Below are 19,127 nucleotides of genomic sequence, written 5' to 3' on the forward strand. Positions count from 1 at the left end.
ATGCAGAGTACATCATGAGAAATGCTGGGTTGGATGAAGCACAGGCTGGAATCAAAATTGCCAGGAGAAATATCAATGACCTCAGATATGCAGATGACACCACACTTCTGGCAGAAAGCAAAGAAGAACTGAAGAGCCTCTTGATGAAAGTGAAAGAGGAGAGTGAAAAGGTTGGCTTAAAGATCAACATTCAGAAAACTAAGATCATGGCATCTGGTCCCATCACTTCATGGCAAATAGATGGTGAGACAGTGGAAACAGTGAGAGACTTTATTTTGGGGGCTCCAAAATCACTGCAGATGGTGACCACAGTCATGAAATTAAAAGACGCTTACTCCTTGGAAGGAAAGTTATGACCAATCTAGACAGCATATTAAAAAGCAGAGACATTACTTTGCCTACAAAGGTTTATCTAGTCAAAGCTATGGTTTTTTCAGTAGTCATATATGGATGTGAGAGTTGGACTATAAAGAAATCTGAGCGCCAAAGAATTGATGCTTTTGAATTGTGATGTTGGAGAAGACTCTTGAGAGTCCTTTGGACTTCGAGGAGATCCAACCAGTCCATCCTAAAGGAGATCAGTCCTGAGTGTTCATTGGAAGGTCTGATGTTGAAGCTGAAACTCCAGTATTTTGGCCACCTGATGCAAAGAGCTGACTAATTTGAAAAGACTCTGATACAGGGAAAAATTGAGGGTGGAGGAGACAGGGACAACAGAGGATGAGATGGTTGGATGGCATCACCGACTCAGTAGACATGAGTTTTGGCAAGCTCTGGGAGTTGGTGATGGACAGAGAGGCCTGATATGTTGCAGCCCATGGGGTCGTGAAGGGTTGGATATGGCTGAATGACTCAACTGAGCTGATCTGAACTCCCATTAGTCTATCAGCTGATTTCTCAACAGAAAGTCTACAAGGAAATGGCCTGATACATTTAAAGTAATGAAAGGGAAGAAAATAAAACCAAGAATACTCCACCCAGCAAGACTCTTGTTTAAGATTTGATGGAGAAATCAAAAGCTATCCAGATAATCAAAAGTTCAGAGAATTCAGCACCACCAAACCAGCTTCACAATAAATGCTAAAGGAACTTCTGTAGGCATGAAATTCAAGAGAAAATAAAGACTTACACAAAATAAACCCAAAGCAATTAAGAACATGGTAATAGAATCACATATATTGATAACTACGTTAAATATAAATGGATTAAATACACCAAAAAAGACAGAGACTCACTGAGCAGATGAGAACATGTTGCATGGATGCATTTCCACTTACCATGTTACTCTGCTTGATCCCCCCAAATTGGATGTGATTATTGTATATTATTAAGTTAATCATGTTCCCTTTATGACTTGCAATTTTAATTATCTTTTTTTTTTGGTCTGGCTATTGATTTATTTGATAAACATCTTTTATTATTGTGATTATGTAACCATTACTCACATAATACCATTGTATCAGGATTGGTCAACAGAAAAATAATAGAAATCTGTATCATCAAAACTGCTATTTAATACAAAAACCTGTAATCACTTTTTAAAATCCAGATGCATATCAGAATTATCTTGGAATTTTTTGAAAAATATAAATACCCAGGTATTGCTTTTTTTCTCCAGAACTCCAGATGTTTCTAATAAGCAGCCATGTTTAAAAACAATTGGACTATATGGTGATCTTTTAATTTTACCTAGCTTGTTTCACTCCCATTTCATTTGTTTTCCAATTTATCTGTCTTTTCTATTGATGTACTTTCTCAACCCCTTATCAAGCATAGTAGAAAAACTTGTGTATACCTATATATAAATATGTATAATATATATATTTCAGAAAACTGAATAATTCTTGCCTAACTAAAAAATTTATGACATCTTGATTCTACTTGTTTGATTTAGTATGAATAGAGTGCTAGATGTCTAATTTTTAAAAAATAGACATGCAACAAGTAACAGAGGTTTACTATATAGCACAGGGAACTACAGTTAATATTTTATAATACCTTTAATGGAAAATAATTTCAAAAATAATATATATGTATAACTGAATCACCTTGCTGTGCACCTGAAACATTGTAAGTCAACAATGTTTCAATAAATAAATATATATATATTAAAAAAGCATTAAAAATAAACACTTTAAAGAAAGAAAGAGGTCCAACAGCCTAACACCGCAGTACTAACAATGACATCCCTCTTGTGTGAGTGTCAGGTGTTGGGAAACATGGTTCTTCCCAATCATTTGCTCTCAGATGCTCTTGGATGGTCTTTTGCAAATTGTTTTCAGCCCAGCAAGTTGATATCACTACTTCCCTGTTTCCAAGTTTAATAATGGAATCTCTCTTTCTCTCTCTCATTTAGATACATTATCTTTATTTGGGGAGAAAAAATAACTTTCTATCTATTTAACAATGGGCCACATCACAATAACCTTTGCACATGATGACTTTAACTGGGGGCACTTTTTTGCATGCAGTATAATTAAGGATTTATTTGAAATACCTTATGTTATAAACTGAAATAAACCTGGAAAACTACAAAAAAAAAAAAAGAAAAAAGAATAAGAAGAAAGACAGGGACTCTTTGTCTCAATGCTGGGGACCACAACTAACAACCAGTAGATGATCAGTAAATGCTTGATGAGTGGAAAGGCCCCCTCTTCTTACCTATTAGAACCTGAGGCCAAGAGAAGTGGCTGGCACAGCTCTTCCAAAGCTCTGTTCCAGCAGAACCAGAACATCTAACATCTCCACCTACATCCCAACTCCCTGTCCAATAATAGTTTTTAAATGTCTACTTATGCTTAAAAATGGCTGAATTCCTCATTATTTCTTAATGGCCTTTAGTTTGTAAGGCAAAACTATTAGGTACCAAATATTTGCCCCACATAAGCACCATGATTTGCCTTCAATGCTCAGCTAAACCCCAGGAAATGTATTACATGTCTGACGGTTCCATTTCCTTGATTGACAGACACAGAACTTAGAAGCTTGGATAGTCTGGTTCTAGGAACCAGAGCTTCCAAAGTATCAATACATGTGGTTTTCTCTTCATGTGATCACAAACCAGCAATAAAATCCACCATAAATAATCTATTGTAAACTTTACTTTGACAATAAACTATAGGAAAGAGTTCAACTGAATATACCACTGAAGGAGTAAATAATTGATGGCCCTGAATCCTTTTGGGCAAAGCAGGCCTATAATCTTTTCAGTATAATACTTATTTGGGCTTCTATTTTCCTGAAGGAATGAGATTCTGCTAAGAGATAGAGGAAGGGGAGGAAAACAAGCACCAGTGTGCCGACTGCTCTAAGATTGGTGACTTTGAAGATTTAAACTTGATCCCAAATCCTTGAATAATAAATAAATCAGCATCTGGAGACCCTACAGGTCTTGAACATGAAGAACCTGGTTAACTGTGGTCATGAGCACCCAGAGGCTGAAATAACAGAAATCCAGTCCCACTTAAGGCTCCCAACTTGATGACCATAGTTTTTACGTTAACTGACAAAGTGGAGCAACTTCACAGCCATAATAGTATGGACTTCTCCAAATACTTCCTCACTACAGCTTCATAATAAAATGAGATCTGTATGGGCCTTTGTAGTTAACCATTCTGTGCTTGGCTCACTGCCTGGACCAAACAATATATTTTGAATACATCTACACAAGATGCTCCCCTGAATAGTTTGCATTAATCCTCACAAGAGTCTTGTGAAACAGGAAGGCCGTGTGAAATTACTCTCATTTAACAAGAAAGGAGGTTCCCAGATATCATTTCCTCCTCATCAGTAAGGTTCACTAGTCACTGACCATGAGCTAAGTGTTATGAGTATATTAATAAGCTTATTTCTAACACAGTCAAAAAGTATATTAATAGAATCCCCATTTAGAGATAAGAAAACAGACACAAAGAAATTAAGTAACCAGCACATAAGAATTATATTAATATAGCTATAACCTGCTATTACCTTTTGTAACTAGCACCAGGACTGAACCCAGGCAGCTGGCTTCAGGCAGAGCCACACTTTTAAACCAAGACAGACCACATCCTGCCTTGAGATTGGCCTGCCCAATAGGATCCATCTGCTTTGGCCTTGGTCATATGGTGAGTTGATGGCTAGGCCAGGACTACTCCTGTCCTCCCTCCAGTCCACATACCTGCTTCAACAAGTCCTGTCAATCATTGCCTACAAAAACAAAGCTTCCCTGGGCCTCAGCACAAGTCTAACCAACTGAACAGAGGGGCATGTACACTGATGTACTAATGCTTCATAGAAACCCAGGGCAGGAGGCTACCTTCAGAAGCAAAACAAGTCAAAGGCCTCAAGGTGAAAGAAAAAACCACGGAGAAACCTCCAGGGACACTTATATTGGGAAACTTACTACTGAGGATTCATGTGCTATGTACTGTAAAGGGTCTTACCTGTCACCAAGTGTCCACTGTAAAACTATAAAGTTAGTTTCTTTGAAAAAGATGCTTACATTTTACCAATTTGGTATTTTAATAAATTTTTATTACTATTTTTATGTAAACCTCAATGCATGGGCATATGTCAGAGTTCTGTGATTCCAGAAATGGATGGAAAAGAAAGAAACACACAGCCTTTCTCTTGCAGATTCATTGTAAGAAAGTCCTATCTAGACAACAGCCTAACTTAACACTATATGACACAGCCAGCTTTTAGAAACTGGTCAACAACATTAAAACATGTTTGCATCTAACATAGGATATTTTATATACCACATAACAAACGGGCTTCTAAATCATTCTGCAAAGTGAACATTTATCTTTACACACACACACAAATTGGAATAAAAACTTATATGCCCCTATATTCAGATCAGTAAATTTTTCGTAGAAAATAGGTCAATATGCACAGTGATTATCTTCTAAGTATCTCATCCATTTTCAAATATCAAATGTAATCAGGAACTAAATGCATTAATAAGACATACTGAGAAAGTTGGTGTCTGACTTACCTATTGGATTTCTATCGAAGAACAGCATTGGAGCTCTGAAAATGGACTTCAACATTTTGTTGTGCAAAGTTTGTGAAGAATTAACAAGGATGTAGAATATCAACAGAGATCTTGTGATGCCATAAAGGATGGTAGCTTCAGTTAGAACTGAAATAAAGTAACATCACTCAGCACAAGATCTCTACCTTTCCTTCAATTATGTGAAAGCATGGCAGACAGCTTACAAAAATGTTATGTGTCTTATTCTATAAATATAATTTATATATAAATTCACCTATAGACTATAGAATAAATATATAATGGATTCTATGAGAGTTTAATACATTCACTAGGTACATTTACAAAGAAGAATATAAAAATAAGTATGGTTCTCTTATTAAATAGAAACATGAGAAAAAAATCAGGTGTAAAATACCATTTCAGATTTTCCTAATCCAATTACAAGTACTAATAAAAACTCAGAAGAAAGAAAATGATTTTTTAAAAAGTAGTATCTTCCTTTTGCCATATTTCAAATCCTTTTCCATATTTACAACATGTCCCATAATCTAAAATTGAGAAATGTTTTGATAACACCATGAATTAAAAGGGAATAGGAGAGATGACTTACCATTTCCTTATAAATGGTACATGTATATGGAAATTTACTTCCATGTAAAGTAACAATTTCCATGCCCAAGCAGCTTTAAAGAGTATAAAAAGACCATATTAAGTTGCAAGCAGACAATCTCTTCAATAATTGAATTGCAAGAAAACATGTACTATATATTCAGTCAGTTCAGCTCAGTTGCTCAGTCGTGTCCGACTCTTTGCGACCCCATGAATCGCAGCACGCCAAGCCTCCCTGTCCATCACCAACTCCCAGAGTTCACTCAGACTCACGTTCATTGAGTCTGTGATGCCATCCAGCCATCTCATCCTCTGTTGTCCCCCTCTTCTCCTGACCCCAATCCCTGCCAGCATCAAAGTCTTTTCCAATGAGTCAACTCTTTGCATGAGGTGGTCAAAGTACTGGAGTTTCAACTTTAGCATCATTCCTTTCAAAGAAATCCCAGGGTTGATCTCCTTCAGAATGGACTGGTTGGATCTCCTTGCAGTCCAAGGGACTCTCAAGAGTCTTCTCCAACACCACAGTTCAAAAACATCAATTCTTCGGCACTCAGCCTTCTTCACAGTCCAACTCTCACATCCACACATTACAACTGGAAAAACCATAGCCTTGACTAGACGGACCTTAGTCAGCAAAGTAATGTCCGCTTTTGAATATGCTATCTAGGTTGGTCATAACTTTTCTTCTAAGGAGTAAGCATCATTTAATTTCATGGCTGCAATCACCATCTGCAGTGATTTTGGAGCCCCCAAAAATAAAGTCTGACACTGTTTCCACTGTTTCTCCATCTATTTCCCATGGAGTGATGGGACCAGATGCCATGATCTTAGTTTTCTGAATGTTGAGTTTAGGCCAACTTTTTCACTCTCCTCTTTCACTTTCATCAAGAGGCTTTTTAGTTCCTCTTCACTTTCTGCCATAAGAGTGGTATCATCTGCATATCTGAGGTTATTGATATTTCTCCCGGCAATCTTGTTTCCAGCTTGTGTTTCTTCCAGTCCAGGGTTTTTTACCATGAGATAATTAATCAAAATGAGCAAGTCATCTCTCACTGTTTTATAGAAACACAAAGCATGGGGGTGGTCCTAAGATGGCAGAGGAATAAGACAGGGAGACCACTTTCTCCCCCACAAATTCATTGAAAGATCATTTGAACGCTGAGCAAATTCCACAAAACAACTTCTGAATGCTGGCAAAGGACACCAGCCACCCAGAAAGGCAGCCCATTGTCTTCAAAAGGAGGTAGGACAAAATATAAAAGATAAAAAGAGACAGAAGAGGTAGGGACAGAGACCCATCCTGGGGAGGGAGTCATGAAAGAGGAGAAGTTTCCAAACACCAGAAAACCCTCTCACCAGTGGGTCAGTGGGGAGTTTTGGAATGTCATAGGGCAACATAACCAGGAGGAAAATAAATAAAGAAATAAAACCCACAGATTACGTGCCTAACCACAACTCCCAGCAGAGAAGTAGTCCAGATGCTCGCATCTGCCACCAGCAAGCGGGGACTGAACAGGGAGGCGCGAGCTGCATTGCTTAGGGTAAGGACCAGGCCTGAATGCCCTGAAGACAATATGAGGGAGCGTGCTGCAATTCATGGGGTCGCAAAGAGTCGGACACGACTGAGCGACTGAACTGAACGTGAGACAGCAACCCAAACTGTGGGATAGCCAGAGAGAAAAAAAGAAAGAGAGAGAACATTCCCGTGAAAAGCTCTAACCTAAGGCACTGCCAGGCCCACTCACAGAACAAAGGACTGAGTGAATACAAGAGGAGAGCTAGCCAGCTGCAGACTGGCCCATACCCCACTAGAGGCAGAGAGGCAGGCGTGCGACAGCCAGAGCTGGAAAGGGACAATCTCGGCCCCAGAGACCACATCCTCCACCAAACTGCAAGCAGACTCCCAGTTGCTAACCAAATGTTCCTGGGATCCTGGACAGTTGACATGTACCAGGAGGGTCACAGCCAGAGATCGGCTCCCCAGAGGAGACGCACAGCACACCAGCACACGTGGGACGACGCTCCCACTGAGCTCCCAGGAAACCAGTGGCTGGGACTGGGGAGGTGATAAGACCCACCACACACCTGGGAGAGTGTACTCACCAAGCACCCAGTCACCTGAGCTGCTTGGACCTGGGAAGGGCACAAAACGCAGGCCCAACCAAGTATGTGCCTTTGTGGAGTACCCAAGAACCTAAACCTGAGCAGCTTAGACCTGGGAAGTGCACACAACCCAGGCCCCACTTTAGACAGTTCCCCTGCAGAGCAACCTGAAGCCTGAGCAGTTTAGACAGGGAAAGCACAGGCACCGTGAGTGAGGGCAAACCCAGTGTGGTCCAGACAATGTGAGCACTCCCCACACATGCCAGTGATATTTGTTTTCAGTGTTCCCCCTCCCCACAGCACAACTGAATGAGTGAGCCTAAATAAGTCACCACCTTCACCCCCTTGTGTCAGGGCAGAAATTAGACACTGAAGAGACTCACAAACAAAAGCCGCCAAAATAAACAGAGGGAACTGCTTTGAAAGAGACAGGTGCAACAGATTAAAACCCTGTAGTTAGCAATGATTACATTGGAAGGGGCCTATAGACCTTGAGAAGAAGTATAAGCTGGAACAAAGAATTATCTGAAACTGTACTGACCCCACATTGCCCGCAGTAGCTCCAGAGAAATTCCTAGCTATATTTTACTATTATCATTTTTTTAATTTTAACTACTTTATTGCTCCATTAATTTTAATTTTTGTAACCTACTATCTTGCAAAAAAAAAACCTATTTTTAAAGCAAATTTCATATATGCTTTTTAAAATTTTCGTGATTTTGTTTTTTTTAATATTGTATTTTTGAGACTTTAACATCTACTCTTGATTTTGAATCTTTGGGTTTTGGTATTTGTTATCAATTTTGTACCTTTAAGAATCCAATCTTCAGTACCCATATTTAGTTAGGAGTGTGATTACTGGCTTGTTTGCCCTCTCCGTCTTTTGACTCTCTTTGTTCTCCCCCAGGTCACCTCTATCTCCTCCCTCCCACCTCTTCTCTACCCACCTCTGTGAATTTCTTTGGGTATTCTGAGCTGTGCAGAACACTTAGGGAACTGATCACTGGCTAGATCTGTCTCTTGCCTTTTGACACCCCATATTCTCCTCTTGGTCACCTCTATCTCCTTCCTCCCTCTTCTCTTCTCTATGTAACTCCATGAACCTCTCTGGATGTTCCAGGCTGTGGACAGAACATAGGAATTTGATTACTGGCTAGATTGCTCTCTTCCCTTTTGATTCATCCTCTTCTCCTCCTGGCCACCTCTATCTCCCTCCTCCCTTTTCTCTTCTCCATGTAACTCTGTGAACCTCTCTGCGTGTCCCTCACTGTGGAGAATCTTTTCTCCTTTAACCTACATGATTTATCATAGGTGCTGTATGGATGGAGAAGTCTTCAGGCTAATGTAGAGTAAGACTGAAAGCCAGAGGCAGGAGGCTTAAATCCAAAACCTGAGAACACCAAAAACTCCTGACTCCAGGGAACATTAATGAACAAGAGCTCATCCAAAAGCCTCCATAACTACAATGAAACCAAGCTCCACCCAAGACCCAACAAGTTCCAGAGTAAGACATACCAAGCTAATTCTCCAACAACACAGGAACATAGCCCTGAGCATTAAAATACAGGCTGCCCAAAGTCACACCAAACCCATAGACACCTCAAAATTCACTACTGGACATTTCATGGCACTCCAGAGAGAAGAGATGCAGCTCCACCCACCAGAACACCAACGCAAGTTTCCCTAACCAGGAAACCTTGACAAGCCACTCAACCAGCCACACCCACAGGGAGGAACCTCCACAATAAAGAGGAACCACAAACTCCCAGCATACAGAAAGGTCACCCCAAACACAGCAATCTAAGCAAGATGAAAAGGCAGAGAAATATTCAGCAGGTAAAGGAACATGATAAATGCCCAACAAACCAAACAGAAGAGGAGGAGATAGGGAGTCTACCTGAAAAAGAATTCAGAATAATGATAGTAAAGATGATCCAAAATCTTGAAAACAAACTAGAGCTACAGATAAATAGTCTGGAGACAAGAATTGAGGGGATGCATGAAATGTTTAACAAGGACCTAGAAGAAATAAAAAAGAGTCAATCACTAATAAATAATGCAATAACTGAGATCAAAAGCACTCTGGACAGAGCCAACAGTAGAATAACTGAAGCAGAAGATAGAATAAGTGAGGTGGAAGATAGAATGGTGGAAATAAATGAAGCAAAGAGGAAAAAAGAAAAAAATTAAAAGAAATGAGGGAAACCTCAGAGACCCCTGGGACAATGTCACATGCCCCAACATTCAAATCATAGGAGTCCAAGAAGAAGAAGACAAAAAGAAAGGCCATGAGAAACTACTTGAGGAGATAATAGTTGAAAGCTTCCCTAAAATGGAGAAGGAAATAGCCACCAAAGTCCAAGAAACCCAGAGAGTTCCAAACAGGGTAAACCCAAGGTGAAATACCCCAGACACATATTAATCAAATTGACAAAGATAAAAAAAAAGAACAATTATTAAAAGCAGCAAGGGAAAAACAACACACAAGGGGATTTCCATAAGGATAACAGTGGATCTTTCAATAGGAACTCTTCAGGCCAGAAGGGAATGGCAGGACATACTTAAAGTATTGAAAGAGAAAAACCTAAAACCCAGATTACTATACCCAGCAAGGATCTCATTCATATATGAAGGAAAAATCAAAAGCTTTACAGACAAGCAAAAACAGAAAATTCAGCACCACCAAACCAGCTCTTCAACAAATGCTAAAGGATCTTCTCTAGAAAGGAAACACAGAAAAGGTGTAGATATTCAAACTCCAAACAACAAAGTAAATGGCAATGGGATTATACTTATCAATAATTACCTTAAATGTAAATGGGTTGAATGCCCCAACCAAAAGACAAAGACTGGCTGAATGGAAACAAAAGCAAGACCCCTATATATGCTGTCTACAAGAGACCCACCTCGAAACAAGGGACACATACAGACTGAAAATGAAGGGCTGGAAAAATATATTTCATGCAAATGGAGACCACAAGAAAGCAGGAGTAGCAATACTCACATCAGATAAAATACACTTTGAAATAAACACTGTGAAAAGAGACAAAGAAGGACACTACATAATGATTAAAGGATCAATCCAAGAAGAAGATATAACAATTATAAATATATATGCACCCAACATAGGAGCACCGCTATATGTAAGGCAAATGCTAACAAGTATGAAAAGGGAAATTATTAGTAACATAATAATACTGGGAGACTTTAATACCCCACTCACTTTAATACACCTATGGATAGATCAACTAAACATAAAATTAGCAAGCAAACACAAACTTTAAATGATATAATGGACCAGTTAGACTTAATTGATATCTATAGGACATTTCACCCCAAAACAATGACTTTCACCTTTGTCTCAAGTGCACATGGACCCTTCTCCAGGATAGATCACATCCTGGGCCATAAATCTAGCCTTGGTAAATTGAAAAAAAAAAATGAAATCATTCCAAGTATATTTTCTGATCACAATGCAATAAGATTAGATATCAACTACAGGAAAATAAAGACTATTAAAAATACAAACATAAGGAGGCTAAACAACATACTTCTGAATAACCAACAAATCAGAAGAAAGCACAAAAGAAATCAAACTATGCATAGAAACAAATGACAATGAAAACACAACAACCCAAAACCTGTATGATTCAGTAAAAGCAGTGCTAAGGGGAAGGTTCATAGCAATACAAGCTTACCTCAAGAAACAAGAGAAAAATCAAATAAATAACCTAACTCTACACCTAAAGCAACTAGAAAAGGAAGAAATAAAGAACCCCAGGGTTAGTAGAAGGAAAGGAATCATAAAAATTAGGGCAGAAATTAATGAGAAAGAAACAAAGGAGATGATGGCAAAAATCAACAAAGCTAAAAGCTGGTTCTTTGAGAAGATAAATAAAATAGACAAACCATTAGCCATACTCATCAAGAAAAAAAAGGGAGAAGATTCAAATCAACTAAATTAGAAATGAAAATGGAGAAATCACAACAGACAACACAGAAATACAAAGGATCATAAGAGACTGCTATCAGCAACTATATGCCCAAAAAAATGGACAACTTGGAAGAAATGGACAAATTCCTAGAAAAGTATAACTTTCCAAAACTGAACCAGGAAGAAATAGAAAAAAAAAATTTTTTAAGTATTTATTTATTTTTGGGTGCACTGGGTCTTCATTGTTGCAAGCGGGCTTTCTCTAGCTGCAGTGAGTAGAGGCTACTCTCTAATTGCGGTGTGCAGGCTTATCATTGCGGTGGCTTCTCCTGTTGCAGAGTACGGGCTCTAGGGCACAAGGGCTCCAGTAGTTGCTGCATGTGGCTTTGGTAGATGCAGCTCCCAGCCTCTAGAACACAGACTCAAGTGTTCTAGCATAGGCTCTTAGTTGCTCCGTGGCATATGGAATCTTCCCCGACCTGGGATTGAACCCATGTCCCCTGCATTGGCAGGAGGATTCTTAACCACTGGACCACCAGGGAAGTCCAGGAAGAAATAGAAAATCTTAACAGACACATCACAAGCATGGAAATTGAACCTGTAATCAGAAATCTTCCAACAAACAAAATCCCAGGACAGCTTCACAGCTGAATTCTACCAAAAATTTAGAGAAGAGCTAGCACCTATCCTACTCAAATTCTTCCAGAAAATTGCAGAGGAAGGTAAACTCCCAAACTCATTCTATGAGGCCGCCATCACCCTAATACCAAAACCTGACAAAGATGCCACAAAAAGAGAAAACTACAGGCCAATATCACTGATAAACATAGATGCAAAAATCCTTAACAAAATTCTAGCAAACAAAATCCAACAACATATTAAAAAGATCATACATCATGACCAGGTGGGCTTTACCCCAGGGATACAAGGATTCTTTAATATCCACAAATCAATCAATGTGATACACCACATTAACAAATTAAAAGATAAAAACCATATGATTATCTCAATAGATGCAGAGAAAGCCTTTGACAAAATTCAATATCCATTTATGATAAAAACTCTCTGGAAAGCAGGAATAGAAGGAACATACCTCAACATAATAAAAGCCATATATGACAAACCCACAGCAAACATTATCCTCAATGGTGAAAAACTGACAGCATTTCCCCTAAAGTCAGAAACAAGACAAGGGTGCCCACTCTCACCACTACTATTAAACAGCACTCAGAGAAGAAAAAGAAATAAAAGGAATCCAGATTGGAAAAGAAGTAAAACTCTCACTGTTTGCAGATGACATGTTCCTCTACATAGAAAACCCTAAAGACACCACCAGAAAATTACAAGAGCTAATCAATGAATATAGTAAAGTTGCAGGATATAAAATTAACACACGTTGCATTCCTATACACTAACAATGAGAAAACAGAAAGAGAAATTAAAGAAACAATTCCATTCACCATTGCAATGAAACGAATAAAATACTTAGGAATAAATCTATATAAAGAAACAAAAGACCTATATATAGAAAACTATAAAACACTGATGAAAGAAATCAAAGATGATAAAATAGAGGGAGAAATATACCATGTTCATGGATTGGAAGAATCGATATAGTAAAAATGAGTACACTACCCAAAGCAATCTATAGATTCAATGCAATCCCCATCAAGCTACCAATGGTATTTTCCAAGGCACTATAACAAATAATTTTACAATTTGTATGGAAATACAAAATAACCTTGTAGAGCCAAAGCAATCTTTAGAAAGAAGAATGGAACTGGAGGAGTCAAGCTGCCTGACTTCAGGCTCTACTACAAAGCCAGTCATCAAGACAGTATGGTACTGGCACAAAGACAGAAATATAGATCAATAGAACAAAACAGAAAGCCCAGAGATAAATGCACACACCTATGGACACCTTATCTTTGACAAAGGAAGCAAGAATATACAGTGGAGAAATGACAATCTCTTTAAAAAGTGGTGCTGGGAAAACTGGTCAACCACTTATAAAAGAATGAAACTAGAACACTTTCTAACACCATACACAAAAATAAACTCAAAATGGATGAAAGATCTAAACGTAAGATCAGAAACTATAAAACTCCTAGAGAAGAACATAGGCAAAACACTCTCCAACATAAATCACAGCAGGATCCTCTATGATCCACCTCCCAGAGTAATGGAAATAAAAGCAAAAATAAACAAATGGGACCTAATTAAACTTAAAAGCTTTTGCACAACAAAGGAAACTATAAGCAAGGTGAAAAGACAGCCTTCAAATGGGAGAAAATAATAGCAAATAAAGCAACTGACAAAGAATTAGTCTCAAAAATATACAAGCAGTTCCTGCAGTTCAATTCCAGAAAAATTAATGACTCAATCAAAAAAATGGCCCAAAGAACTAAACAGACATTTCTCCAAAGAAGACATACGGATGGCTAACAGACGCATGAGAAGATGCTCAACATCACTCATTATCAGAGAAATGCAAATCAAAACCACAATGAGGTACCATCTCACACCAGTCAGAATGGCTGCTATCCAAAAGTCTACAAACAATAAATGCTGGAGAGGGTGTGGAGAAAAAGGGACCCCTTACACTGTTGGTGGGAATGCAAACTAATACAGCCACTATGGAGAACAGTGTGGAGATTCCTTAAAAAACTGGAAATAGAACTGCCATATGACCCAGCAATCCCAGTGCTTGGCATACACACTGAGGAAACCAGAATTGAAAGAGACACGTGTACCCCAATGTTCATTGCAGCACTGTTTACAATAGCTAGGACATGGAAGCAACCTGGATGTCCATTGGCAGATGAATAGATAAGAAAGCTGTAGCACATATATATAATGGAATATCACTCAGCTGTTAAAAAGAATGCATTTGAATCAGTTCTAATGAGGTGGATGAAACTGGAGCCTGTTATACAGAGTGAAGTGAGTTAGAAAGAAAAACACAAATACAGTATATTAACGCATATATAAGGAATTTAGAAAGATGGTAACGATGACCCTATATGCGAGACAGCAAAAGAGACACAGATGTATAGAACAGTGTTTTGGACTCTATGGGAGAAGGCAAGGGTGGGGTGATCTGAGAATAGCATGGCAACATGTATATTATCATATGTGAAACATATCACCAGTCCAGGTTTGATACATGAGACAGGGTGCTCAGTGCTGGTGCACTGGGATGATCCTGAGGGATGGGATGGGGAGGAAAGTGGGAGGGGTGTTCAGGATGGAGAACACATGTACACCCATGGCTGATTCATGTCAATGTATCACAAAAACCACTACAATATTGTAAAGTAATCAGCCTCCAATTAAAATAAATTAATTAATTTTAAAAAAGAAACACAAAGCATTTGGAAATGAACACAATAACCTAAATTTAACTTTATTAATGACATAAATGAGTACCTGCTACGCATACAAAAATGAAAATAGCCCTTCTAACATCTCTTGAATTCACAATGCCAAAGAGAGTGGAGAAACCTCTGTAATATACATTCCATCAAATATTTTGTTTTCCTCTTTAGCTGATGCATCATTGTAATTTCAGCTTTGAAAGCTGTTCAAATTCCTGAATTCCATCAATAGGCATTTGCCTTAGGCTACTGGGCTTCCCTGGTGGTTCAGATGGTAAAGAATCTGCCTGCAGTGCATTGCAACCCTGGTTCTATCCCTGGGCCAGGAAGATCCCCTGGAGTAGGAAATCACACCCCACTCCAGTATTCATGCCTGAGAAATTCCATGGATAGAGGAATCTGGCGGGCTACAGGCAATGAGGTCACAAAGTCAGACACAACTGAATGACTAACACACCATCCTATATGAATATATAACATAAGTCCATCTTTCTTTCTTTATCTTACCATAGTTCCTCAATTCAGAAAGTAAACAACTAAGGGATTCACATTTCTTAGCAAGTGATCAACATAATAAATACCAAATTTCAATGAGTGGGTTCTAACAAAGATAACACACTCTACCTTTGTAGAAAACTTGTATGAGGGTTTCCTATGCGAATATATAATATTTTAGGTGAGAATTTCCTTTAAAAAATATATAACACTACATGTATTCTAAGCACTCCTGTGAAAACACAGAGAGCTGTGTTAATATTGGCATGGCAAGCCAGATATTAATCACATAGTTGAGGACACAATAACATTGGGATCTCAAGGGAAGAAAGAGAAGGAATTCTAATTTCTAGACACTGGATTTCTCCCTGCTTAACTTCTTTCTTAAGTAGTGAAGCCCAAGAGATGAGTGTGGTAAAGGGGAGTTTGCATACCTGTGAGGGAATAACACTTTTATGTGGGATACTTTCTGCCAAAGGATTTCATTCAGGATCAATAAAAGCCATGGTTTACTCAGAAAGAATTGAAACAATCCAAACAACAGGGTGGGAATCCGTTTCTAACCCCCTTGCCCATTCATGTAATGATGTAGGCTTTAGCTAAAGCAACCTATTAGAATAGACAGTAGTACCTATTTCCAGTGGCTGATTTGCTCAATATGCAATCCTGGTTTAACTACCAAAATCCAGTACAGAGCAAATTAAGAGTCTTCATGCACCCACTTTCTTCTAGTAGATTTTTTAAATACTCATTCTAATTAATTCACAGGGTAAATGCAACTCAGACTCTTCATCTGTTAAGACATTACTGAATTACTCCTGGGAGCTCTAGTTGTTCACACAGGCTCCTAGTAAACACCTCAGACTCTCGTATAACAGACCAGATGATTTACCTGAGTGAACTGTTAAGTACCAGCCAGAATCAGGTATTTCAACTACCCTTCCTTTTCCATATGCCATGGCATATAGGGTACTCTGTCTATTTGCCCTAGGGAAAAGGGAAGACAAAGAAAAAATATTACACTCTAGATAGAATTTAGGGAAACAACAGAAAAATTAACCTCTATTTAGGAGACGTGTTTTACGGTGGAAAATGGTTCCCAGCTCACTAGGCCCTGTGTCTGTCTACCTTATAAAAAATCCATTTAAATCACAACTTCCAGCTCTCAAGAATGTGAGGAAGCTGCTGAGGGTCAAATATGGGGATAGTCTTACTCTACCAGCCAGAAATTTACTTCTTTTTCAGAGAAACTATGTGAGAATCAGAAGAGGAGGCTGAACCAGCCCCAACTATACCCTCTGCTATGGGAAAATGAGGCTTCATGTAGATTTCACAGCCCTTTGGGTCAGACCAGGAATCACTCACCAGTATGCAAGCCACCAATCCTGCAGGATGTAGGAAACCTGGAGCAGGAAATGACAGTCACTCAGACACTGACATCACTGAGCCTCACACCCTGCTCACTAGGTTGGGAGATGGAAAGGCTCCAGAATGTGGAGACGGTCCTTCCAGGTCAGGTCTGCACCAAGTCCACACCCCAGATGACCACAGGTCAGGGGAGGGTATGATACATTTTAATATCTTTTTTTAAAATATCTTTACAAGACATTCTTTTTCTTCCTAGAAGCTCTCTGTTATATACAAACAACACCTCACCTCAATAAGTAAGCCTCACTTATTTTCCTCATAGATTTCATTCAGTGCAAACCAAAATGGACTGCAAAGCATAATAAAAAAACAGTATAAAAGTCAGGATTTTTCAAAGAAAAAAAAATTGATAGAAACCTAATGATGCTAAAGCCTTTGACTGTGTGGATCAAAATCAGGTCAGTTCAGTCACTCAGTCGTGTCCGACTCTGTGCGACCCCATGAATCACAGCACGCCAGGCCTCCCTGTCCATCACCAACTCCCGGAGTTGACTCAGACTCACGTCCATTGAGTCAGTGATGCCATCCAGCCATCTCATCCTCTGTTGTCCCCCTCTTCTCCTGCCCCCAATCCCTCCCAGCATCAGAGTCATTTCCAATGAGTCAACTCTTCACATGAGGAGGCCAAAGTACTGGAGTTTCAGCTTTAACATCATTCCTTCAAAGAAATCCAGGGTTGATCTCCTTCAGAATGGACAGGTTGGATCTCCTTGCAGTCCAAGGGACTCTCAAGAGTCTTCTCAAATACCACAGTTTAAAAGCATCAATTCTTCGGCGCTCAGCCTTCTTCACAGTCCAACTCTCACATCCATACATGACCACAGGAAAAACCATAGCCTTGACTAGACGGACCTTAGTCAGCAAAGTAATGTCTCTGCTTTTGAAGATGCTGTCTAGCTTGGTCATAACTTTTCTTCCAAAGAGTAAGCGTCTTTTTATTTCATGACTGCAATCACCATCTGCAGTGATTTTGGAGCCCAAAAAAATAAAGCTTGACACTGTTTCCACTGTTTCTCCATCTATTTCCCATGGAGTGATGGGACCAGATGCCATGATCTTCGTTTTCTGAATGTTGAGTTTTAAGCCGACTTTTTCACTCTCCTCTTTTACTTTCATCAAGAGGCTTTTTAGCTCCTCTTCACTTTCTGTCATAAGGATGGTGTCATCTGCATATCTGAGGTTATCGATACTTCTCCCGGCAATCTTGATTCCAGCTTGTGCTTCTTCCAGCCCAGCGTTCCTCATGATGTACTCTGCATATAAGTTAAATAAGCAGGGTGTATCACAATAAACTGTGGAAAATTCTGAAAGAGATGGGAATATCAGACCACCTAACCTGCCTCCTGAGAAATCTGTATGCAGGTCAGGAAGCAACAGTTAGAACTGGACATGGAACAACAGATTGGTTCCAAATAGGAAAAGGAGTACGTCAAGGCTGTATATTGTCACCCTGCTTATTTAACTTCTATGCAGAGTACATCATGAGAAATGCTGGACTGGAAGAAACACAACCTGGAATCAAGATTGCAAGGAGAAATATCAATAACCTCAGATATGCAGATGACACCACCCTTATGGCAGAAAGTGAAGAGGAATTAAAAAGCCTCTTGATGAAAGTGAAAGAGGAGAGTGAAAAAGTTGGCTTAAAGCTCAACATTCAGAAAACAAAGATCATGGCATCCGGTCCCATCACTTCATGGGAAATAGATGGGGAAACAGTGGAAACAGTGTCAGACTATTTTGGGGGGCTCCAAAATCACTGCAGATGGTGATTGCAGCCATGAAATTAAAAGACCTTGGAAGAAAAGTTATGACCAACCTAGATAGTATATTCAAAAGCAGAGACATTACTTTGCCGACTAAGGTCCGTCTAGTCAAGGCTATGGTTTTTCCTGTGGTCATGTATGGATGTGAGAGTTGGACTGTGAAGAAGGCTGAGCGCCGAAGAATTGATGTTTTTGAACCTGGTGTTGGAGAAGACTCTTGAGAGTCCCTTGGACTGCAAGGAGATCCAACCAGTCCATTCTGAAGGAGATCAGCCCTGGGATTTCCTTGGAAGAAATGATGTTAAAGCTGAAACTCCAATACTTTGGCCACCTCATGCAACGAGTTGACTCACTGGAAAAGACTCTGATGCTGGGAGGGGTTGGGGGCAGGAGAAGGGGACAACAGAAGATAAGATGGCTGGATGGTATCACTG

General features: G+C 39.3%; 1 protein-coding gene across 1 annotated transcript in view; it reads right to left on the reverse strand.

Annotated features, from left to right (window-relative positions):
• The window catches only part of LOC120883243 (multidrug resistance-associated protein 4-like), a 199,662-nt gene that overhangs the window by 110,338 nt on the left and 70,197 nt on the right, over positions 1 to 19,127 (reverse strand). Inside the window, 3 exon segments of the mRNA XM_040267272.1 lie at positions 4,982 to 5,128; positions 16,392 to 16,486; positions 16,865 to 16,902. Of these exon segments, the coding sequence (XP_040123206.1) occupies positions 4,982 to 5,128; positions 16,392 to 16,486; positions 16,865 to 16,902 (280 nt within the window).

Source organism: Oryx dammah, unplaced genomic scaffold (genome assembly GCF_014754425.2).
Source record: "Oryx dammah isolate SB20612 unplaced genomic scaffold, SCBI_Odam_1.1 HiC_scaffold_24, whole genome shotgun sequence".
NCBI classification, from domain to species: Eukaryota; Metazoa; Chordata; class Mammalia; order Artiodactyla; family Bovidae; genus Oryx; species Oryx dammah.